The 24,905-nt window shown below is 33.0% G+C and overlaps 4 protein-coding genes across 7 annotated transcripts; 1 reads left to right on the top strand and 3 right to left on the bottom strand.

Annotated features, from left to right (window-relative positions):
* Positions 1 to 145: 145 nt before the first annotated feature.
* On the bottom strand, positions 146 to 2,917 carry LOC108322420 (uncharacterized). 4 transcript variants are annotated; one of them, XM_052872760.1, is made up of 4 exons: positions 2,275 to 2,905; positions 1,957 to 2,182; positions 965 to 1,882; positions 146 to 883 (listed from the first exon to the last, which is right to left on the bottom strand). In XM_052872760.1, exons 3-4 carry the CDS (start codon positions 1,313 to 1,315, stop codon positions 200 to 202), a joined length of 1,035 nt encoding a protein of 344 aa, XP_052728720.1. In that variant the 5' UTR covers positions 1,316 to 1,882; positions 1,957 to 2,182; positions 2,275 to 2,905; the 3' UTR covers positions 146 to 199. The 4 variants fall into 4 exon arrangements, with proteins under 4 accessions (XP_052728720.1, XP_052728721.1, XP_052728722.1 ...); XM_052872761.1 differs by having other exon boundaries at positions 965 to 2,182; XM_052872762.1 differs by lacking the exon at positions 2,275 to 2,905 and having other exon boundaries at positions 1,957 to 2,260.
* A 3,033-nt stretch (positions 2,918 to 5,950) lies between these two features.
* On the bottom strand, positions 5,951 to 10,556 carry LOC108322462 (enolase). Its single transcript, XM_017554565.2, has 17 exons — positions 10,390 to 10,556; positions 10,054 to 10,117; positions 9,725 to 9,789; positions 9,579 to 9,626; positions 9,299 to 9,385; positions 9,138 to 9,218; positions 8,706 to 8,807; positions 8,543 to 8,623; positions 8,315 to 8,389; positions 8,154 to 8,216; positions 7,981 to 8,058; positions 7,019 to 7,213; positions 6,856 to 6,906; positions 6,669 to 6,757; positions 6,448 to 6,499; positions 6,307 to 6,363; positions 5,951 to 6,232 (listed from the first exon to the last, which is right to left on the bottom strand). Exons 1-17 carry the CDS (start codon positions 10,453 to 10,455, stop codon positions 6,152 to 6,154), a joined length of 1,335 nt encoding a protein of 444 aa, XP_017410054.1. The 5' UTR covers positions 10,456 to 10,556; the 3' UTR covers positions 5,951 to 6,151.
* Positions 10,557 to 16,681: 6,125 nt separating this feature from the next.
* On the top strand, positions 16,682 to 17,573 carry LOC108322399 (peroxiredoxin-2E, chloroplastic). Its single transcript, XM_017554473.2, has one exon. The coding sequence runs from the start codon at positions 16,749 to 16,751 to the stop codon at positions 17,394 to 17,396; it is 648 nt and encodes a 215-aa protein (XP_017409962.1). The 5' UTR covers positions 16,682 to 16,748; the 3' UTR covers positions 17,397 to 17,573.
* An 841-nt stretch (positions 17,574 to 18,414) lies between these two features.
* LOC108322359 (pentatricopeptide repeat-containing protein At5g12100, mitochondrial) lies at positions 18,415 to 22,043 on the bottom strand. The gene is made up of 2 exons (XM_017554434.2): positions 19,410 to 22,043; positions 18,415 to 18,965 (listed from the first exon to the last, which is right to left on the bottom strand). Exon 1 carries the CDS (start codon positions 21,959 to 21,961, stop codon positions 19,625 to 19,627), a length of 2,337 nt encoding a protein of 778 aa, XP_017409923.1. The 5' UTR covers positions 21,962 to 22,043; the 3' UTR covers positions 18,415 to 18,965; positions 19,410 to 19,624.
* Positions 22,044 to 24,905: the final 2,862 nt, after the last annotated feature.

Genomic DNA, 24,905 nt, shown 5'->3' with positions numbered 1-24,905 from the left:
TCAAGTACAAGAAAAAGGTCATGTAATACACTAACGGAAGAGTAAGGAACTTAATAATAACAATATGTGAATGACAAAGCATAAACATGCACAAGTTAAGTCATAACCATAATATAATTAGAATAATATTCTTCGATAAAACCCGAACATGGAATGGTTTAATCTTTATACAACTACAAACCACAGGAGTCATAACATTCTAACATTGACCACCCGCTATCATTTTACATAACTTGTTCCACCTCTTGTGTGGTGGAAGTCCCATTAACCTCTTTGTACAAGTTGGGTTTGAACATAAGAAATCATAACATTGATCAAGCAAGGTTTCATCGGAAATATTCATAGCACTCAACATTTCATAAATGTCGCTCTCTGTGTATGTGTACGTGGAGGAGCGACGGAGTATTTGATTTCTGTCTTCCATTGCTGATACTTGACGCATAGCAGCATCAGAAATTACACCAAAGTGAACATTTGTTGAGCTGAGGACATTTGTGAAACCATCGAGGTTGGTTTTCAACTTATCAAATTGTGCATCTATCGCATCGACCATAGGTGCCTTCCTTTTGGAACCTCGTGAGGATGAAGTTCCTCCAGATGGAACGGATGACACAGATTGAGTCTGCCCTGGACTGTACTCATCCACGGATGGAGGAGGTGATGGTGGAGTTGGGTCTCTATAGTCGTGATAGTTAGGCTCTTCAGGAATGTAGTCCATATTCTGATTCAAATCAACCTGTACACGAGGCCCAACTCGCTGACGACGCGCTTGACAAGCGGTCCGAACACCACTCCCAGTTGCTCGATCCGCAGCCCATAAATCGACCATTAAATCGTAGTGTCTGATGCTATTAACCCTCCACTTGGTTGCAGTTGGCCTTGACTGAAACAACACACATGACACAAATACTGGTTGAAGTTATGTGTTTCAAGAATCTACCAAATCTAAATTTTTAACAAATACCTGGATGAGATCAGCCCACACTTCGTCCTCAGCTTCAAATCTCATAGTAACGGCGTTCCATGCAAATCCACTCAATCCACCAAAGAGGTCATGAACCTCACGCCATCTGTCTTTCAATACCTTTTGACGATTTTTTACATTATTTTTACTAACATTAACATAACCACAACTATGAAGGTATTTAACCATGTTATTATACGCTTGGGTTGTCCAACTACCATCAACCCTATTACCCAAACGACTCTCCTCGATCATAGAATGCAAAAGCCTAGCATCCATGTCCTCAGTCCATTTAATGAACTCTCTTGTACCAGCAGATGACTCGATCATTTGTCCCTTACCCCTGTCCATATTTAACCTATTTGATAAAGAAAATTTATACAAGTGAAGTAGAGTTAATCATAAAAACAAGTACATGTCATATTCAAAAAAACACAATCATAATAAAATGATATCAAATACAATACTATTAATTTTCATAATCTCGCCACATTTCATCAGCTATGGCATCCCTAATAGTTGTACCGACCCTATAATCATCTTCTCGAACTTGAGAAGATGTCACATTATGCTCTTCCCCTTCATTTAACTTATTATGAACCTCATTAAGCAATGGGTCATTGTTATCAACTCCACGGATAAAGTTGTGTAGGATACAACAAGCTAGAATGATGTCTGTCATTGTCTCCAATCCATAATGTGGTTCACTTCCACTGGCAATGATAGGAAACCTTTTCTTCAACACACCAAATGTTCTTTCTATAACATTTCTCAATGATGAATGTCTATGATTAAAGAGCTCGCGTGCATTTTGTGGTCCTGTGCGTGTGAATTCTTTAAGGTGATATCTCACGCCTCTGTATGGTGTCAATATTGTACTTTTAAGCATAAACCCAGCATCGCCAAGATAGTACTTTCCTGCAGTAATGCATAACATCAGCATTTACTAACTAATAAACAACCAATCATAACATCCCAATGAAGACATTTACCTTGGGGGATGACCAACGGATCATCTCGATCGAGAGCATTTTTTAAGATTCTAGAATCAGATGTTGTTCCTTCCCACCCCGCTAGAACGTATGTGAATTTCATATCAAAGTCACATGCGGCAAACACATTTTGAGTTGGCCAATCTTTTCTTCCACGAAATCTCGGAGCATATGTTTTTGGCACCCTCACACGAACATGAGTACCATCTATGACCCCTAAGCAATCCTAAACATTCAATTAACATGTCATCAGCCAACTGCGTAACATAAACATTATTTCGTTTCATTATTTTAAAACTGACAGATTCATATGGTTACCTTAAAGTAAGGATAAAACCGATTGTTGTTTAAGACATATGGATGAACCTCGTCTCCTGATGGCTGAGTTAAAAATTCTGATTCTAGACTTAAAATAGCATCCAACACATTGTGAAAGTGTTTGCTAACCGTCGCCCCAGATCGATGAAAGAAAAATGCCACACTTCGATTCTTAACATTATGCCCAATTATATAAAGAAATTGAGCTACTTGTTCCTCCACTGTTGAGCGAATGACATCTTTAACTAACCCAGTTGTTCTTAGTCTCTCACAAAGATTAATAAATGTCTCTGGACCCATCCGAATGATGTCACGACATCGATTAGTATGCACCAAGTACGACATTAACTGTTGCCTGCGACGGTCTTTGCCGGGAAGGAAAGTGCTAACACTACTTGGATCACTCGAGCACATATTCAATATATTCAAGGCATGATAAACAATGCATAACATTGTTAGTGCAGCCAGTGAGGTTGTTAGTTGTAATTGTTGATGTAGCATTGCGACTATATTAAAGTTTACACCAACCACATCGTCGTCTATATCTTCACGGTCCAAGTACGACAAATCTAATTCTTCTTCCATCTATTTTTACTTAAACAAATAATCATACTATAATTAAAATCATTCATTCATATATTCATGAAACATATCTTATTCATGTTATCATAAATTAATATATCATAAATTCATATATAAACAAAATTAACCAATACATTCGTATAATACTAACATCAAAGGACATATATTTGACTAAAACATTAAAAACATTATATTTATTAAAAATAAACAAACAATCACACTTACCTTTTGAAGATCTGTGTAGGTGGATTTCCAAGTATGAATTACACAAAGCACTCAAACCCCAACCAGAAATGTACTGATTGATTCACTTATTGTTGTCTTGCCATCTATGTTTTTCAACTATGTAACAGCAAACCTGACAATATGATGATATTAGATCATGCATCAAAAGCAATGTGGAAAATTTTTTTAGATCATAATGTACCTTCAACAGAGTAGATCCAGTTCATGAACCAAACAAATGAATATAGAACAATGAGTCAAAATATTCAATGTTCAACTACGAAAGTGAATTATCTTGGCTGCCCGAAAACTATTCATAAATAACCTTCTTCACCAAAACCAACTACTCCGGTCCACCACCTTCAAAATACCAAAACAAACCATGATCAACTTCTTCCCTACATTTATCAACAAACCCGTTAATTTGCTAATGCCCTGAACTACACACAACACACACAGTGCTTCATCAACTTACACAGAAGAGCTTGCAATTGAATGTTCAACCTTGTCCTTCACCTTCCTCACAAGATCTGCATCACAAACTATCAAAAAATAATCGTTAGCCCTATCATATTTGAATCAATAAAACTATATATGTGTTCTTCTCAGCGTCCTCATGTGTGCCCATCCTCCTCCTTCGTCCAGTGCTTCACTTGTCCCTCCAACCTCGGTGCATCCTTCACCAATCAGAAAAATTTGTCGCTGGTTGAAGGACCATGAAATGTTGCCTCCATCCTCCATCATGTCCGACACCTTCGTCCACTACTTAAACATGCATCGGATGAGCGTGGCGTCGTCCAACTTCACCGACAGCATCCTTCCGACGACACGCTTCGCTCTGCTACCAATTTCTTCGTTGCATGGCTACTGGACCGTCGACATTCTCCGACTATTCTCCACGCCAAACACTGCCAACACCGAACCAAGCTGGTGGACATGTAGGGAACGAGGAGCGGGTGTGTAATCGGATGCAAGCCAACCAAATACCCATCTGGTATCCGAATACGCATCACTGTAACCGGATACCATTTCGCTTGGATTTCTGCATTCACGTGTAACCGGATACTGCATCTCTGATCCGGATACGCCATCGCTCGCTCCGCATACGTTGAAACCGGTCTTCGTTCTCCACCTTCGCACACTCATCTTCTTCATCAACAAATGTGTTCTTCGTCTCCTCCACCGATCCAGCTGATGTCTTCATCTACCTCCATCACCTGCAACAATAAATCCATAGGCACAAGCTGTAAACAACTACTATCAAAGCTCACCTTAGCTTTCTCTCTTCCAAAACCACTGCAAACACACTACCAGCTCCTCAACTTGCACAGCCAAAGGCTATTCTCGCTTCTTCAATTAACACATCAACCGCATCTACCACTGTTTAATCCTTCTTCCACACGGTCAAAAGCAATATTTGTACTGTGACTAAGCATGCGCGAATCTTCACTGTTGTTGTCTTGTTTGAAGCAAAGCTGAGAATCTTGTCTTGTTTGAAGCAAAGCTGGGAATCTCTTCTGCAAATACCAGCTTTGATTTACTCGCGTGAGTGCACAGTGCAGCTGCCAATATTATATAAAACATGCAACAGTGGTTCTGGAAAAATGCCTTACACATTTCACTAGACGATGCCAAAATGCTTTCCAATGTCCATTTTTTATTATGAAAATGTTAAAAATATAAATTATACTAAATTTAAAAAAATAACTTTATTTACTAATTGATTTATATATATTAATTTAATAAATTTCATCACTGATTATACAATGCTACGTACTATTGAAATATATGCACTATTGAAATATATATAGTTCAATGCTTCCGTTGTTGAAGAGTACATATTTCATCACTGGTTATACAATTAATAAATTTCATCACTGGTTATAAAAATGCAGAGGACACATCTGACTTTTGCATTGCGATACCTCCAAATCGCGTCTGACTAGCGGGTGACCAAAAAGCGGTAAATCCCGCAATTCACTTTAATTCCTTCCGCGCAATTGTTTCCAAGCGAACACGACTTTCTCTTGTAATCATCGCTCGCTGTTACGCGTGAACAGAGAATCACCTCCAATTGAACACACCCTTAAAGATTTTGAATGTAAAGAATATAAAATCTTTTATATAAATTAACTCAGCACTCATCAATGTTGAATTTCCACATTTTGCCGTCCTTCGAGAACCTAACAGTTAGAATAATATTTTTCTGTAACACTTTTAACATGTAAGTAATGATATTTTCCCTCTCAGATATTTGTTGTAAACAGATTGGAGATTAATTAATTACAAGTTAATCTTACCCATTTACATGGTGAACCAAAATTTGACTGATTAACTTGTTTTAACAGGTCTAGATGGCCAATTATAAAATTAACTTGTTTTAACAAGTCTAGACGGTCAATTATATTACTTTTTTTCGGTGGAAACTTTCCTATGTTAAAGTTGGAAAATCTTGACATCACTTTCTAGTCAATGGAAACTTTGCTCTATTAAAGTTGGAAACTTTGGACATCACTTCCGAAGTGACCCGCCCACAGGAAGCCCTTGGAGAGGATCATGAATGGACCACAGATTTGGAAACAGATTCAGTAAGCCATAGAAAAGTGATGCACTATAATGCTTCCCTAGATTTTATCTAAAAAGACCACAAGAATTTGACACTGCAAATGTGTCATGTCCTTGGCGGCTAGGTATAAGGACACTTTATGCACTACATTCTCATCCAAAGAAATTGCTGCTATATTCAGCAAGGCAGTATTATCTATCCACAAACCGTAGTATTGGGCACGAATCAAGGGAAAAAAAAAGTAACTTCGCAAAGAAGCATTTTTAGATAACCCATAAAATTGGAACTAAACTGAAAGTAGGATTCAAGCATTAAAACTAAATATAATTAAAAACACCTTTTAAAGTTTAAACACGGAATTATCAGCTCTGTGACTCAGAACTCAAAATTATTGACAAGGTCTTTATACCGACAATTATTCTAACTAACTTATTCATCACAACCGCAAGATCAAATCTCACTGTTCAAAACTCTGGGTCTCCAGGTTTTTTCCACTTCAAAACTCTAGTATGGTTCAACAGGGGTACGGAAGTTAGCTCCAGCATACACTGCTTCAGCACCAAGCTCCTCCTCAATTCTCAAGAGCTGCAACAAGCGCTCAAAGTTTACCAAAAAGACTTAACAATAAGACTGAAACTAGAACAATGAACAACACTAACCTGGTTATATTTAGCAAGACGCTCTGATCTGCATGGAGCTCCAGTCTTAATTTGACCCTGTTGATGGAAAGGAAACATTAATATGTTGGACTTCATCATTGGAGTGGTAATAACACAAGTTTAATTAAGCAAAGACAATACCGTTGACAAACCAACAGCAAGGTCAGCAATGAATGTATCCTCAGTTTCTCCACTGCAACCAAAATATAAGGATGTGAGTATATAGAATGCAGTTAGCTGGTTAAAGATCTTACAGGCGTACGGTTTGTTGCCCATTTCACAGCTGTCATCTGCGACTGTTCTGTGATCGGCCAAACCTACTGAAGATCTTACAGTTGTAGGATTTAAAAACAGATCCAAACCTTCTGTGACTGGTCATGACACCCCATCCAGCTTTTTTGGACATCCTAACAGCTTCAATACTCTCCGTCACAGAACCAATTTGATTGACCTGTTCATTTCAGGTTTGTGTCAAGTTATGGTGCTTATATTATCTTACTCAGCTCAAACAACTTTTCACAGGAAATGTTATCAATAGTACAAGAGTACCTTGAGGAGAAGAGCATTGCATGCTTTGGTATCGATTGCTTTCTGAACCCTCTGTGTACACAAAATGCAAAAAGCAAAAAGTCAAAGGAAAATCCTCCCGGGCTCTTCAACAGAATAAAAACATATTTTGGGAGGAAAAGTTCTGTTTGATCAAACAACAAACCTTAGGGTTGGTAACCAACAGATCATCACCAACAATTTGTACGTTGGTTCCAACCTCAGCAGTCAGCTTAGCATAGTGCTCCCAGTCATCCTGGTCAAAAGGATCCTCAATTGATACAATTGGGTACTCTGACACAAATGACTTGTACAGTTCTTTCAAAGCATCGCCAGAGATCCTCTGTGAGCCATCGTTGTCCTGCAGGCCAAACAAAAAAGGCCAAGAAATAATGAATCCAGATGTAAATATGTAAGAATGGTATCCGTAATTTTATATATTTAATATAATATTTCTTCATACAGTCCAACCATTTATGCATGTATAGTACAACGAATGCTACCAAACAGGAAATTAAGTTACAATCAAATTCTCAAGCCTTTTAAATAAGAAGCTTATGTACTGTAGTCAAAATGATTATTTTCAATTATAATTATGTATTTGTAAATTTGAATATGCAATGGAAAAATGAACAAGCCTACTGATATATTTAAATAATTTATACTTGTGCTTGCCAAAACAAATACTTCTGTTGCTACTAAGGTCTACCACCAGAATGCGTGAGGGGTTTTGAGGATGGATTTGCACACACGGATAAGGAGGAAATAATCAATTTTTTCAATATAACAATCACATGCAAATGAGTGACAAAGTAAATTCCACTGGGGGCAAGTGGGAATAATTGTGAAGAAAAGAAAGAATAGAAGGCATAAATTGGAAGAAGGTTGTGAAGACCTTGGGTTTCCATGGTTAGAGGACTCTTGCAGTCTGCACTATTGTTAAATTTTCCTTTTCTCAAAGTTTAGTGATTAAACTGTTTTTATTTAATATTGTTTCCAATGAATGTCCAACACTCTTTGCTATGCATGTTTCCTTGGGGATTATTCACATTCGCCAGTAATTAGATATCTGGTTTTTATCACCTTCCAAAACAATTGCAATAATAAGCTAAATAACAAAGAGCTTACATCTTCCTTGAAGTTCAAATCGTATGTTTTGTCCTCCTTGTAGAATTCGGAAGCAGCAACATCCATTCCAATGACAACCTAAGAACAAGATAGCAATTTTCAAAGTTGAGTAAAAGAAGACACCTGAAAAGCCAAGCACCATAAACAGAATTTGAAGAGAGAAAAATACTAACTTTTCCTGTGTAGCCAGCTTTGGCAATGGCAGAGTTGAGCAATTCCAAACCTTCCTTGTTTTCCTGAACAATCAAAAGAGCTTATTAGTTACTAGCCAGAAGGATGAGCTGGCACCAGAGTTCCATGCATAAAAAGAAACGAGTTAAAAATCATCATTGACCTGAATGTTTGGAGCAAAGCCACCTTCGTCACCAACATTTATTGCATCTTGTCCGTATTTCTTCTTAATCACAGACTGAAATAAAATGCGTAACCCTTTGTAAATAACTGACATAAAAAGCAATGATAACTTTAAAATGGCATCAATTACATTAAATGACACCCTAATCTGGCAAAGTTTTTAAATTACATGTGGGAAAAAGTTAATGGATGTAACATGCAAACTAACCTTCAAATGATGATATACTTCCACCCCCATCTTCATGGCTTCCTTGAAAGAGGAAGCACCCACGGGAAGAACCATAAACTCCTGCATATTCATAGTATTTCATAAATATCAGAAAGATGTCTAACTTCAACTCTCAGACAGAAAAAGGTGTCTGAAATCATGCCTGCATAGCAAGTTTGTTTCCAGCATGTGATCCACCATTAATGACGTTGAAAGCAGGAACAGGCAAAACCAAATTTTTGTTACCAGCAAGATTTGCAATATGCTGCATCAAAAGAATGAAATGCCATGTCAGATATACGAAAACAACAGAAGACCAAAAGACCGCAATCAAATAAAGATTGTAACTTTGTAAGAGAATAATTGTAAACAATCTTATGGTAAAATAACACAGCTATCTGGTCGATCTTGAACAATGGATTTCATAAAAGTTAAATGGACTATAAAGAAGTCATCACAGCAGCAGATACCTTTATTTTGTCTTTAGACATATCACATACTTATACACACTTTCAGGACAACTTCAGTTACATAAGGGATCTGAAGAATCAATTACATCTACGATGATTAAATACCGCTGTTCACGAATAATTACCTTGTAAAGAGGAATTTTCAGGACGCTGGCACCAGCTTTGCAGACTGCAAGAGACACTGCCAATATGGCATTTGCTCCAAGCTAAAACCGCAACGAAAATTGCATTAGTATTATATGATTTAAAAAAAAACGCAAATTTCCAAATATATTCAGCTACGCACCTTTTGCTTGCACCAACCCCATTCGTTAACAGTTCCATCAAGCTGTTGAACCATTAAGTTGTCAATAGCTGTCTGCTGAGTTGGGTCCTGCTCATAATAACAAAATAGAAAAATAAAAATTAAATCAAGCTAAACAACCTTTAGCAAGAGAACTGAACTTCCCCGTTACAGGTTCGTGTGAACTGAACTAAAATTAGCCGCATAATGAGCAAGTCCTAGCATATGCAGAAGTTTCTTTAGCAACAACATTACAGTAAATTGTAAAATAAACTGAACCAACCTTGCCAATCAATGCAGGGGCAATGATGCTGTTCACGTTGTCAACAGCCTGCAAGTGCAAGAAAATACCAGGTAAAAATCACACGAATAGATCAATCTAACAAGACAAACCCTTCACACTATTTAGTACACCAATACATGACTCACCTTTGATACACCCTTTCCGAGGTAGTCGGACCCGCCATCTCTCAATTCAAGTGCCTCGTAAATCCCTTTCAAAGTTAAAAAAAAAAAAAAAGTCTCAGCGATAATTCGAACACGCAAGCCACCAACAATACATGGGCTGTACACAGGTGAAAAACAATCTACATTCTGTTTAAAAAAATAAAAATGGAAGCTGCCCAAAAAGATAGTTGTACCATACTACAAAAACACTATGAAATAATGACGTTTTTTATTATTGGAACTTTGTAGGAAAACAACACCAACAACTTTGCAGAGATAAATCGTAGTTGAGAGAAATGAGTGAACTATACCAGTGGATGCACCACTTGGAACAGCAGCTCTAGCAAAAGTACCATCGGAGCATAGCAAATCAACCTAACATGGGAACCATCCAACACATCAGAAAAGTTTCTGATAACAAAAGGCTCTATCTAGTCAGATTCAAATTCAGTAAAAAAAAAACAGAAAAAATAAACAAACAAACTGTGCAGATTGTAAAATAAAATCCATCCGAAAATAAATACATAAATAAAATATCGAGAAGGATTGAAACTGTAATAACAGAAAAATTAAGCGGAAAAGTGGATATGGTACAGAAATGTCGGAAGTATCGAAATGGAAGAGGAGAGGAGGGGGAGAAAGTGAACCTCTACGGTTGGATTGCCACGACTGTCAAAGATCTCACGGGCCTTGATGCTCAGGATGGTTGCCATGGATTGCGATTAGAGTGAGATCTGGAGTGAGTTGTTGGGAAAAAGAAGTAGAGTTTGAGGAGGCCTGAGTGGTGTGTGGGTTTATTTATATCCCCCAACTATGCCTGGCTCACTTTTAGGTTTACCAAGCTTAAACTTCCTGTGATGCTTCTTGTTAGTCACATGTCACTTAAGGAAAAACAACTTTTCCACACCTTAATTATTCATTGTATTTAACCTTTTTATGTATTAGACATTGTATTTCAAGTTCAGAGATTAATCTTTCAGCCTGTTTCACGGTAAAAATTTGAATCTTTTGTCATAAACAAGCATTCTTAGCTGTTAATCTTTTGTCGGATTGAACAACTAGAGTGAAAGGTTGAAAGAAAATAAAATATCTATGATATGATATAATTGGTAAAAATGGATTATATAAATATCTTTCTATTTGTGTGAAATATTTAATATTTATTGATGTCTTTTTATTTTTTGTTTACTTTAATTTTAAGTTGTTTCTTTTTCTTTTCTTCTCCTTAAATTGGCAGAAGATAAGAATTTAAATAATAGAATATTTATAATATAGTTAATTAATGTTAAAGTATATAAATTTTTTTTATGCAAATCTTAGTGATATATTTAATTTTTCGTACTTTCTTGGTGTTTGATTCTTATTCTCCACTTTTTCTTAAATTAAATAAAGTAAACAGGGGCTTAGAAATTATATTCCGTCTCCATGGTTAACTATGAGTATAGTTAATGTCTCTATATTTGAGTATAATTAATTAATTTCATATTGCTTAAGAATCATTGTTACATTTCTTTACCATTCTTTATTTTAAAATTTCTCCAGTTATTTTTTTTTATGATGAACTCTTTTAAACACCAGGTGTTTCTAATAATAACATTAATTGAAATAACGAGATTTAAATTTCGATCTATATATTTATTTATTTAAATATATATATATATATAAGCGATTTTCTTTCATATTTATTTTCTAATTTTATTTTTTAAATATTTTTTAAAATTAAAATAATTATTTTATTGACATTATTTTTTAAATGACTCTTCATTTAAATTTAATTTTTTTACCTACAAAATAAATAAAATTTACTTAAAACAAAATTATAAAAATAAATTGATTTTATAATTATAATAATAAAAAAATAATAATTTTATTATTTTCTATTATCATAAAAAAATAAGTAAATATGCATGTGTTTTTATTAACTAATTACTAAATGGAAATGTTAACTATTTTCAAATGGGTAAATGCACGCTAAAAAAAATGGGAAAATTAATTCTATAAAAAAAACTTTAATATTTTAGAAAATTAAGTTTGAAAATTTAAGTTCAAATCAAATTTAAATATAAAATTTTTATCTAAAGGTTAAATATCTCTTCTGAAAATGCTTTCGAATCAGGATAGTTCTAAGTAAATACTCTAGGAGAATAAACTTAGAAAATATACAAAGGATTTTTCCGAAATTTAATTTTGCCTAATTTATTAATTTATTATGAGCTGTAGGGGTGGGCAAACTGCACTATTTGCACTGCACTATAAATCTATTACAATTAACTATAAAATAGTTTAAAAAAACTGAACTGCATTAGAAAATAGTTCAAAAAAACTGAACTAAACTATTTTTTAGTTCAGTTAACTACAAAACAATTCAGTTAACTACAAATCAATGGCTAATCATTGATAGAGTTAAAAGAATTAGTTCAATTTGATTTTTTTTTAATAATTACAAACAAATAAATTAATATTCAATAACATCACAGCATTTAAAAAAATTAAATTATAAATCTACATAATTAGAATTAGTAAATAATTATAATAAAAAATTTAAAAAAATTAATGAAATTTATTGGTACTATTTTATCATATTATTAAAATTAAATTAATAACTATAATTATTTATCATTACTATTTATTATTAATTTAAAAATATAAAATGTCTAAAATTTGATTCTCATATTAAATATAGTTTAATTTAATAATATAAATTTGTTTATATATTATTTTATATAGATTAAAAACTTAATCTCTAAAAAATATTTCTGTTTATCTCTGTTTTGGGTTATTCCAAATATTTTTATTTTGACAATTATCTAGTTTAATATAAAAACTCTCATCTTTCTTTTCTTCTCACCTTTTTCTGAATTCTCATATATATATATATATATATAATATTATATTTTATAATTATTTACATAAGTACTTTTATCTTTTTATTTTTACAATTATAGTTAATTTTATTAAGTTATAAAAATAATTACTAGTTTTTGAAATATAATTACAATATAATAAAATTTAGTTTTTTTTAAAATAGATAATTATTTTATTATAAATTTAATAATATCATTTTATTTTAATAATTATTATAATAATAGTTAACTTTTTAAGAGACTTGAAAAAGAACATTTATTTATTTATTTATCTATCTATCTATATATATATATATATATATGTGACGTAAAAAAAATTGTCTCATGTCGTCACAGAAAACAAAATTAATAAAATCTAAATTATATATATATATATATATATATATATATATATATATATATATATATATATATATATATCCGTGCCTTTATTTCTTATGTTTGTGTTGTTGGAAATAGAAGAAGAGCAAAACAATTAAACAAGCAAAAGTAAAATAAAGTACATAGTTTGAAGTAGTTAACTAAATTGTTAATAAAAGAAGTTCAGATTTTTTGAACTGAACTACAAATAAGTATAATTCAGTTTTTATAAAAAGTAGTTTAGTTTTTATAGTACAAAATAGTATAAATAATCCATATTTTAGTATAATTTAGTTTATCATGCCCGACTCTAAGCCTTACTTTTGCAAATACAAATTTTTAATGTAGGTGTTGTGTATTTATTTCTTTGGTTTATTCATTTGGAAAACCCTAATCAGTGAAAATCATAACCACATGCAAACTGGTAATTATGCGGCTCTGATCATGACATAGATTTCTTTGTGGTTTGCTTTTCAATTTGCTTGAAGCGCAAGACAAAGTCAGCGGGCACACAAAAAATGTGAGGAGGATTTTTTCTTTTTTATATTCTAATTATCAGAAAAATAATATAACTTAGATTAATCAGATAAAATAATAATAATTACTATAAAGGGTGACATACTAATTTCTGTAAAATATAACTTATTAACTACTTGGTATGAAACAAATTTGCATCAAAGAAATATAGTTTTTCAGAATAAAACATATATAAAAATATATTTTTATAATCTTTTAACAAACAAAAATATGCGTTCCAATATTGGTGAATTATTTGGTGGATGGATGCATGCATCACATTTGCAAAGTCCTATTCAAACAGGAACGCCAAGAACATCGAATTTGACTGCTTTTAATTTTAGGAACTACTCAAGCTAGATAAGTTAATATAAATTCTTATATTTAATAAAAAAAAATTAAAAATAAGGTTAATATTGTCATACATTAAAACAGTTATGGAAATAAAAAAAAAAAGGTAACATATTTGGTAAATGAAAAACCTCATTATTTAGAATGTGTTTTTTATTATTGGATGTTGTTTTGTAATAACGAAGAAAACGTGAAGAGTGGTGATTTTGTGGGTGTGGTCGTATGTTTGACTCTTTGTCTGGACGTGGAGTTTACTTGGTACGGAAGAGTGGTGGGTCATTGCAATTTGCACACATGAGAAGTATAATTGAACTTCACTTCAATTGTCAACCCCAATGCATATATTCCAATAATGTTTTTAACATTTTTAAATATATATTTTTAATTAATTTAAATTATAATAAGATATTTGTTATTAAAACTAAAAAAAATAGTTTACTTTTTTAACTGAAACTCAATCAACTACAAAAGTTGATTTTATTTTTAAGTGAAATTCAAACACCTTAATAGTGTGTTTGAGTAGTAATGTTTAAGAATAAAACTTATCTTACAGATTAATCATACAAAATTTCTTAAATTTTATAAATCTGCTATAGCATAAGATAAATTTCAATAAATCTTCTTAATAGAGTTTTTTTTTTCTTATATATTTTTCATTGTAAAAAATAATAATAACAAAAAGTAGCTTTCAGGAGTAAGACAATTTTCTTCAGTAAAGAAAAAAAAATGTACAAACCAAATCGAATATTACATGGAATATTCCATGGACCAGTGACGATCCTGTTGCCTAAGATGCTTAGACCATAGTCACTCGCCATGCGTCTACAATTTCAAAAACTTATTTATTTATTTTATTCAATATTCATTAAAAGTATTACATGAATAATTTATTTAATATTTATTCAATCTTATTTATGGGTTTCAAATCGGAAATAATTTTAGTTAGGAAGAAATGACTTGTATTGTTTTGTATTATGATTAATTAATGAGTGCGTAGTACAAATCTATGAGCTGTAGCGTGCATTTCTTCGTCATTACACATGCCTCTTTATTTTTCTCATTCATGTCTTCTTTAATTCACTAACCATCTTTTTATATCACAATTTAATAAATAAAAAATATGGTGTTTTCATAATTTTTGTTTGTATTTTGTATTTTATTATGGTTGTGATATTGACTTTGTGATGCGTGAGATTGATGAAAATATTTTCAATGAAAAAAATACGCACAAAAGTTTTGAAGAACTAAAGAGAAATTATAAAATATATTTTCGTGAAGACTAAATAAAGTTTAAAAAATTATAAAATAAAACATATTTTTAAATTATTTTCACTTTTTGTTTCTTTTTTGTTTAACAAACAATACAAATTATCGGTGAATACAATGACACTAAATGTAGCAGAATAATCCAGTGATGATAATTTCATGGGATACAGTCTTATTGTTGGAAAATAGTAAGTAGCGTTGAGAAATTCAGATACAGCTAATTAATTAAGATTTCATTATTTTCTTTCGCCTTTTTCGTTGTTTTTCTTCTCATTCTTTATTTTCTCATAATCCAGCTAATTTTCTTTTTGGTTGACATAATTTTTTGTTTTTAATTTTATATAAAGATTAAACAAAAACTGATAACATTTGATATTTTAAATAAAAAAAATTAAATACTGTTAATGAAAATAAAATATTATTTTTTTTTTTTAAAGTTGTCTGTTCACAGGAAAAAGAATAATGAGCTATAGGCCACTCGTCAAGAGGCCACGGATAAGTTGGATAAGTTAACGTTATGACAAGATGATTTTCAAATACAAAAGTACAGGCGAAAAAAGAGGATCGCAACACATCAGTTCAATTTTGACGGTTGGGTTTAATTTGTTGAACTGTATATACCTTAATTTTTTTTAATTTGTTTTTTCAATTTCATTTAACTGTTTAATTAATTTGTGTTTTTATTCTTAAACATTTATTATTATTATTTATGTTAAAAAAGATTTATATTGGACAATGAATGAAACGATAAGTCCAATGACAATTTTTTTATAAAAGCATATAACATAATAGACAAAATTAATAATAATAAATATTGTTAAAATAAATTATAATTTATGATTTTAATATTAAGTTAAAAAACAAACTTGAAAATAACTTAATTTTATAAATTTGACATATGAAACGATGTTAACATTTATGACGTGTTTTGTAAACTGATCTTATTTTTAATAAAAAAAATTCAAGGGTTTAAGTTATGATCAAAATTATTAAAATTAAATTATTATAATAAAAAAATTAAACTGATTATTTATCTTTTCAAAATAAAAATAAAAACAGGGAAGAAAAATTGTAAACCAGTGAGTATGAGTGGATAAAGAAAAACTGAAGGAGACGGATGGCCCAATCCATTGGCCCTTGAATCTTTCGCAAGGAAAACATCGTAAAAAATGTTAACAGCTATTCTCCAGCTCATATATTTCCATCTTACATTTTTCTTTAACTTTTCTTTTTTTTAAATTACCAATTTATGTTGAATGTTTTGAGTCACCGTACAGTACTTAGAAACATTTGTTGTTTTATTTAATTTCTATTTTGATATAGTGTGAATGATTTAGTCATGCATAAAAAATGGTCGATATTAATCTCTGTACATATATTTTGAATTTGTGTTTGTGTGAGGTTAAAATAAAGAATTTATAAATGTGAAAAGTAGTTAATTTTTTAGAGCTATTTCTTCGAAAATAATAGATATTTTTGGAATGGTCAAATGTAGTTAGATTTGGGCCAACAAGAGGCCTCTCCATTGTGGACTCTGAACCCAACAACGCCACTACCCGTTTCCTTACCCAACACATAATTCATTAATTCTTTCATTTCTTCATCAGCTGACTGCCACACTCTCATCTATTCTCTGCAACTCATTCACCATGGCTGCATCTCTAACTACATTCTCCAGGCTTATCTCTTCCACCACCGTCTCTCTCCTCCCTCCCAAAACCCTCACTCCCAAAATCTCTATTCGCCTTCCGGCTCGCCGCCACGCCAAGCCTCTCAGATTCTCCTCCTCCTCCTCCCCCATCACCGCTGCCATCGGCGTCGGCGACAAGCTCCCGGAGGCCACCTTCTCCTACCTGGATTCGGATGGAGAGGTGAAGACGACGACGGTGTCGGAGCTGACGAAGGGGAAGAAGGCGGTGCTGTTCGCGGTGCCGGGCGCGTTCACTCCCACCTGCTCACAGAAGCACGTGCCGGGCTTCGTGGAGAAGTCGGGGGAGCTGAAGGCGAAGGGGGTGGACACCATTGCATGCATTTCGGTGAACGATGCTTTCGTGATGAAGGCTTGGAAGGAGGACCTCAAGGTTAACGACGAGGTGCTCTTGTTGTCCGATGGAAACGGAACGTTCACGAAAGCCATTGGGTGCGAGCTCGATCTCAGCGACAAGCCTGTTGGGTTGGGGGTTAGGTCGAGGCGCTACGCTCTCTTGGCCGAGGATGGGGTTGTGAAGCTCTTCAATTTGGAGGAAGGGGGTGCCTTCACTTTCAGTGGCGCTCAGGACATTCTCGATGTCCTTTGAACTCGGTTCTTGTAATTCTTCTTCCTCTTTCTCCGGATTTCGCTTTCTCCTCGCACACGAGTTACCCTTTTTTAATTGGTTTAGAGTTTTGTTAATAATGTCGATGAATTAGACCTGAATGGTGTTATCTCTGCCTGTAATAATAAAACCCTGTGCTGGTGTTGAGCTTTTTTTGGCGATTGGCTTTGATCTTCTTTTTATCGTTTTTTTTAAAGAATGGGTAAATTAGAGTTTGATTGAAGAGTTCTTGTTGATGGATTTACGTTTTGGCCTTCCTGGTAGACATGCAAGCGAAAATAATAGTACTTGATCTGGATGCTGATCTATTGGATAGTTTGGATTTGGTTTAATGATCGTTAAGCTTTGACTTGTTTGATGCGCCTCTTGATGGTTCGTAACGTCGAAATCATGTCCGCACTGGTTAAGTAACCTCGCATAGTTCCACTTTCTTTGTTGAAATCAGATGGATGGGTCCTCAAATTATAGCTACATGTACAACTTGGTAAGCTAATCATGGTTTTGATGTTAAAGTAGACTCATCTTCTCACTTTTGTGTTTATATAATGTTTTAAGGGGATCCGCATCCTAGTTTTATGTTCAATAATGAATCGTGGTTGATCCTCAATTTATCGTTATATGCTGATATTTCTTTCCAAAACTCGCATAAAACTGTGCAACTAAAATAAATAAAGTAGGTGTAATATATATCTTTTGTGGGTCCAACTTAGTCTCTTATAGAGGTAACTGTATGATTTTCCAAGATAAAAAGAGCCCTCAACCAATTAAAAACAAAAAACAAATTGAACCAAAGTCTCGATAAAAGTAGTCTATGTACCTTTATTGCTTCCAATCTGAGTTTTGTCCATGTTTCAAATTATTATTATGTTAGGAGGTAAAGGAATTTCTGTCTTTGGAACGATGTAAAATGGATGGAGGAAAAAAGTGGTACTGGTGTAAAAGCGGAACCAGAGTTTTGTTCCTTTTCATCGTGTACAAGATAACATAAAATTGATAATGGTTCTCAAAAATCATGTTACATGAGATTATTTTCATAGTTGCATATACATAAAATTGACTTAAATCACAAGACAACCCAACCTACCGGTAATAATGTTTACAAGACAACCCAACCTCCACTAATCATAGGCCTTTAAAAGTAAACCTTTGCGGTAATAGAATCAGCAGGACTACCAACCTCGTGATAAATTTGTTCTGCAGATATCATCCTTAAAATGTTAAATAACCACTACAGAAAATGTTGAACGCAGTTTCACTACGCAAAAGTAGGGTGCTAGGGTATGTGAAACACAAGCCTGGAATTATTCTCTCATGCTGAAACTTCTGGCATCTCTGGTCTGTCATACTCGGGAAAGAGAGCGACACCATGCCTCGGTTTTTTGAGCCACAAACATATTCCCGTTTGTTTCTTTGTGGCAAATACTGGTGGAATTTCAGCCCCACAACCAACAATGACATCAACTAGGAGCTGCAGGATCCTTAACCGAGTGATAAAGACCCACGATATTTCTTTCAAGTAGATATTGATGAAAACCTCCCTCAAACATGTCCCTGTACCAAAAAAATACGCTCCACTAAAATTTGAATGCATATATATGTTGGATCCAACCCTTTAATCTTCAGATAACTTTTCACTAAAAGATTGCGGATATAATTAACAAACACTATATGTTCTAACAAATAAAGAAATATCAAGCATCCGCAATTATACGGGTCAATGTATCTGACTTGTATAAACAGAAATATTATGTTTCTTTAAAGAATCTGATTGTAACGTGTTAATTATGTACTTATTCAGTAATTCCTTCTCTCTCACACACACTCACACACTCAATAAACTGTCATTATTTAGGCAAGTTATAGCAAAACTAAAAAAGATGCATGTTTCATTTTCATATGTTCAAAGTTTCAAGCAAATTTTTCCCAAACGTTCAATTATCAATAACTAAATGGAGAATTATGAATAAAAAATTAGAATTGGGATTAGTCATGTACCATTTGAGCTTGTATTTAACTTCTCTTTCTCTGGTATCTAACTTCGTCTCGTCGCCAGGGGGGGTTTAACAACCCCCCTTTGGATGTAATAACAGCAAAAATGAGTTTTATAATGTAGAGCATACATATATCACATACTCTCTGATATTAGGCACCTGTCCTTTTCCAATCATAATGCATTGAACAACGGCGCAAGGATTTTCCTATTCAGTCTTCTAGTTATTCAGTCCTCTATTACTCAATTCTGAGGATACAATTTGGGCCTCCGGCAGCATTCCCTCCTCCCTTAGTCCGGAAATTAGCAAGGAACAAATGCGAGCATTTAAAAGCAAACCCACGTCAATCGTTTCTCTATACCAAAAGTATGCACCATTGAAATCTTTCAAGTCACAATGTCCCTTAACCAGAATGCTATATGTATCAGTCTTTGGAACCAGCCCTTTAGCCTTCATATCATCAACAATATGCTTTATTTCTGAAACCCTTCCGTCTCTAAGATATGCTAGAATCAAGCAATTGTAAGTCACCTTGTCCGAATCAATTCCCTGATCAAGCATCTGTTGGTGCAAAGACACTGCCTTCAGAACATTTCCATCTTCAGCATAACCGTGAATCATTTCATTATACACAAATCGATCGGGAATCAAATCCATTTGTAACATTTCCTGAAACCTTCTCTCCACTTCCGCCATGCCTACCCTCCTGCATGCACAGATCAACGGATGAAAAGTCCCAATTGTAGGCTTTATGCCTACCATCTTCATCCTATCATACAATTCAATACATTTCTGGGTGTTTAATGAATTGGCATATCCTGAGATCAGGGAATTGTATGTCACTGCATCTGGATTAAAACCCTTGTCTGCCATTTCATGAAACAAATCCTCAGCTTCCTTCACCCTTCCATTTCTTCCGAGTCCATTTATCATCGTATTGTATGTCACAAGAGTTGCATCTATTCCACCTTGCATCAATTCATTAAAAAATCTGAAAGCATCTTTCAATTTACTTAGTGAGAAACTAGCTTCAATGAGCATATTATATATCTCTGCATTCGGAGAAACCCCACAACCTATCATATCTGCAAGCATAATCTCAGCATCAAGAAGCTTACGATCTTTGCAAAGACAATTTATTAGAGAACCATAGCTGATGGCATTAGGCTTTATCCCAGCCTTCTCCATTTCCTCGAGAATCTCGAAAGACCTGACAAAATTGCCCCTCTGACCATAACCATGAATCATTGAGTTATAAGTCTCCACAGTGGGGGAAACATCCTTCTCTATCATCCTCTTAACCCATGTCTCTGCCTGGTCCACCTCTCCAGTTTCGCAGAACTTGCTAATGAGGGTATTAAAAGTGATGCGGGTAGGCTGCATCCTTCGCTCCTCCATTTGTTCAATTGTCAGCATAGCTTTCTTCACGTCACCCTCTTGACAATATGCGTTCACAAGTATGTTATATGAAATGTTACTTGGAGTAACTCCATTATGCACTAGTTTGTTCAGAACCTCTTCAGCCTTTTCAATCCTTCCAACCCTGCAAAGTCCATTCAGCAAAATACAATAAGTTCGTTCATCTATCCTTATTTCTTTTCCATCAAATAAACCACGATCACCTGCGCCATTCGAATGACCATCAAACACAACACTCAAAAACCCACAAGGCAAAAAGCCACAGCCCTCCATCTCTAACAACATCTCCCTCGCATCTTCCATCCTCCCGGAGGCACAAAGGCCATTTAACAAGCAATTATACGTGACAAGACTACACTCCACATTCAGTTGCTTCATCCTCTCCTTGAAGCCAAAAGCTTCCTCTAAATCACCCACCTTACAGTACGCATCAATGAGCGTGTTATAAGTAATAGTATTCGGAACCATATTTCTCTGAACCATTTCATCGAACAGTTTCCGAGCATCCTTGATCCTTCTCACTTTACACAACCCACCCAAGAGCAAGTTATAAGCAAAAACATAAGGACCCAGTCCTTCCTTTTCCATGGAACTCACTAACTCAAAACCCTTATCGAGGTCCTTCAACATCACCGCGGCCTGAACAGCTTTTCCGTAAGTAACAACATCGAGCCGAATACCAGAATCCACAACGTCGGCGAAGACAGAAAGGGTTTTCTCGAAATGTCCGGAAGCCACCAGGGCTCGGAGCAAACGATTGACGGAACGCGTGGAGGGGAGAAATCCGTCTTTTCGGATGGAAAAGTACAAGTCGGTGGCTTCGTTGAGCATTTTGGAAACGGAGCAGAGCCATAAGAGGGTGTCCGAAAAGAGGGGTTTGAAGACGTGGGCATGGAGTTCGGAGAGAGAGGAGAATGTGGTTTTGGAGAGAAAAAGGGATTTGAGGAACCTTCTTGCGGTGATTGTGCGACCGCGGTTGAGTAAAGTTTCGAGTTTTTGAACCTTTTGAAGGCGACGCTGGTTTTCTGAGGCGGATTCAGAGAGTTTGAGTGATTGGGAGCAGAAGAAGGAACTGAATTTGTTGAAGTGCGAATTGGGAAGAATGCGAAGAGCAGAACGACTTCCCAGAACCATCATATGGCGCTCAAAAACCACTTCTCAATGCTTCACGTTGCTGCTTGAATTGTTCATATCCCAAACAGCTCTAGGCTCTACTCTCGGCCCAATTTATATCTATACTACCCATCACTCTCTTTTATTATGTTCGAATTTAATTCATTATATATATATATATATATATATATATATATATATATATATATATATATTATGAAGTGATCTTTTTATATCACAAGGTTTATAAAAAAACAAAAATAATATTTTGACACACACAATTTTTTTTCTATTTATTTAATATTTTTTTTCTTTAATTTTTACTTTTTTTTTCAAAAAAACATACAAATTTATTTTTTTATAATTATTTTATTTTTATAATGTATGTCAAATAAATATAAATATGCATTATTTTATTATTATTTTAAAATAATTAAAAAAATTATTATATAATATTTATAATGTAATATATTTTTCTTTTCTATTGTGAATAAAAGTTAAATTATTGTATTTTATTGATAATAAAAGGAAGACTTAGGCTACCATATTTCAAATGGAAATATACACAAAAAAGGTAGAGTTTTGATTTTAGATTTTACGGATAGAAGGAAATCATTAGAATAAAACGTCCTTCAAAGCAATCATTGACTAATTAAATTTATCAAAAAAATTAACATAATGTGATTTGGTTTCTTAATGTGATTTTTAGGAGAATGTATAGTAAGACATCATTTGGAAAGTGAAATGTGATACTTTGTAATTATCTGGAAAAGTAGGAAATGAAAGAACAAGGCCATTTTTAGAGCAAAGAAATCCATACTGAGAAATAAGGAAAATGATAACAAAAAACAAAATAAGTAACTACTTTTTCTTTTTAAGCAAGTGCTGATGTGAAGTTTCTATCCTCAAAAATACCCAAACATGACAGTAGATCTAATACAACTATCAGATAAAATAAGGTAACATAATAAAAACCAATTTTGGAAAACATAATGAGGCAACAAACTTACTTTATTGGTGATTCCTGGTGTATGTAAAAAGGTGTATGTTAAAAGAGTAGAATGGTGTATGTTAAAAAGGACATAATAGATGATGCATATTTATATTCATTTAACATTTATTAAAAAAATAAAATAATTATAAAAAATAAATTTTTATATTTTATTAAAAAAAGTAAAAAGTAAAAAAAAATGTAAAAAAGTTGTATGTCAAAGTTTATATTTTTGAAAAACATAATGGGTCAAGCAAATTAGTATATAGAGAGTCTTAATTAAGCCTTATAGTTTGAATAACACCTGCTGAACAATTTGTTTGAGATTGGTGGAGCTTTAATCTGGTTTGGGCTGAGTGTTTTTGAAGAGGTTGAGTTTTTTTTTATCTTATACATCATATATAAATTTCATTACAACATCTTTTGGTTGTTCTTTTTGAGAAAGTGAAAATATGTCATTTTTCACTTTCTTGTTGAAGATATAAATGTAAATAATAGGATAGAATGAGCATGATCTGCAACAATAAAAGAAAATAGGTATAGAAAACAACTATGTGAAAGGTGAAGTAGATAAAGGAAATATATTATTTATGAAAAATGATTTTTTAATAACTTTTTTTTATAATTTGTTTACAACAAAGCTTGTTATTTGTACGTTTACATGACAATAAAATAGTGACACATATTCTATTATTAAAAAATTGTTAAAAAAAGTTGTTAACATATCATAATTCATTGTTTATCGTTGAAAATGGAAAAGGAAATTGCCCGGTACCACCATAATAAAGCCAACCATTCTTCCCTCCCCTCAAACTTTTATTTTTTATTAAGATGGATTTGAGTAAAAGTGATTAAATGGATTTAGGTAGAATAAAATGTGTATTGTTGTTTTAAGGGAATTAGAAGAGATAAAAAATTAATTTAGAAGTAAAATTTGTGAAAGTTTGAGAGATTTAACTTTGTGATAATTTTTTTAAAAAAAGTTTTAATAGATAGAAAATAAAGAATATCAAATTGTCTTTAGTAATAATAGTAATATAAAATGATATTTATGAATAATGTATATTTTGTACAAATTATTTGAAATGCTAAAATTAATAAATAAGATAATATAATATATATTTTGGTAGGATATTAATTTTTTTCGTTTAGATAATATTTTTTTAGTATATAATTTAATCATATATGGTATTATTTTTTGTTTTTATATTATTAAATTTGAATATTTTTTTATATTACTATTATTGTAGTTATGGAAGACACTTAATTGTGAGGAATTTTTTTATTTATATTAAATATTTATGATGAAACAATTAATAAAATCAACTTAAAATATTACAAAGGATATTAAAGGTCTATATTATAAGGTATAATATGATTTATAATAATTCATAATGAACCCTTTTCATTAATGTAAATAAACAACTTATTCAAAGGATGTTATGTCAGCATCTTAGTCACATATGAGATGGATGTGAACAACACAATAATACATATACTCATACAATTATTAAGTAAATAATACATATATTAATTAATAATACATTTAATAAATATTATTTTTTGAAGACTTCTACACCAAATAATCGAGCATAAAACCACAAACCGAGTACACAACAACCAACAACCTAACACAAAACCTTGAATCGACCACAGAACCACAAACCAAACATAGAACCACAAATCGAGCACAAAACAACTAGGAATCGAGCATAGAACAACTAGAACCCGACACATAGGACATAACAAGTAGGAACCGAGTACACAACAAGCAGGAACCAAGGACAAAACCACTAACCGAGCACTAAAGAAGCACACATACCAACCACCTTCATACACAATGACAACCAAAAACAATGCAATTGAAGTAGCACTATCAAGAACCACCATAACAACTCAAACACCTAAATAGATCACCACATATCAAACAAAGCAAATAACAAACAACTTCACCTCAAAGAACTACGAACTAACCTC

The sequence above is a fragment of the Vigna angularis genome, chromosome 2, assembly GCF_016808095.1.
Source record: "Vigna angularis cultivar LongXiaoDou No.4 chromosome 2, ASM1680809v1, whole genome shotgun sequence".
Taxonomy (NCBI): Eukaryota; Viridiplantae; Streptophyta; class Magnoliopsida; order Fabales; family Fabaceae; genus Vigna; species Vigna angularis.
The sequence above is the reverse complement of the archived record's forward strand: the minus strand, read 5'-3'. Positions and strand labels throughout refer to the sequence as shown.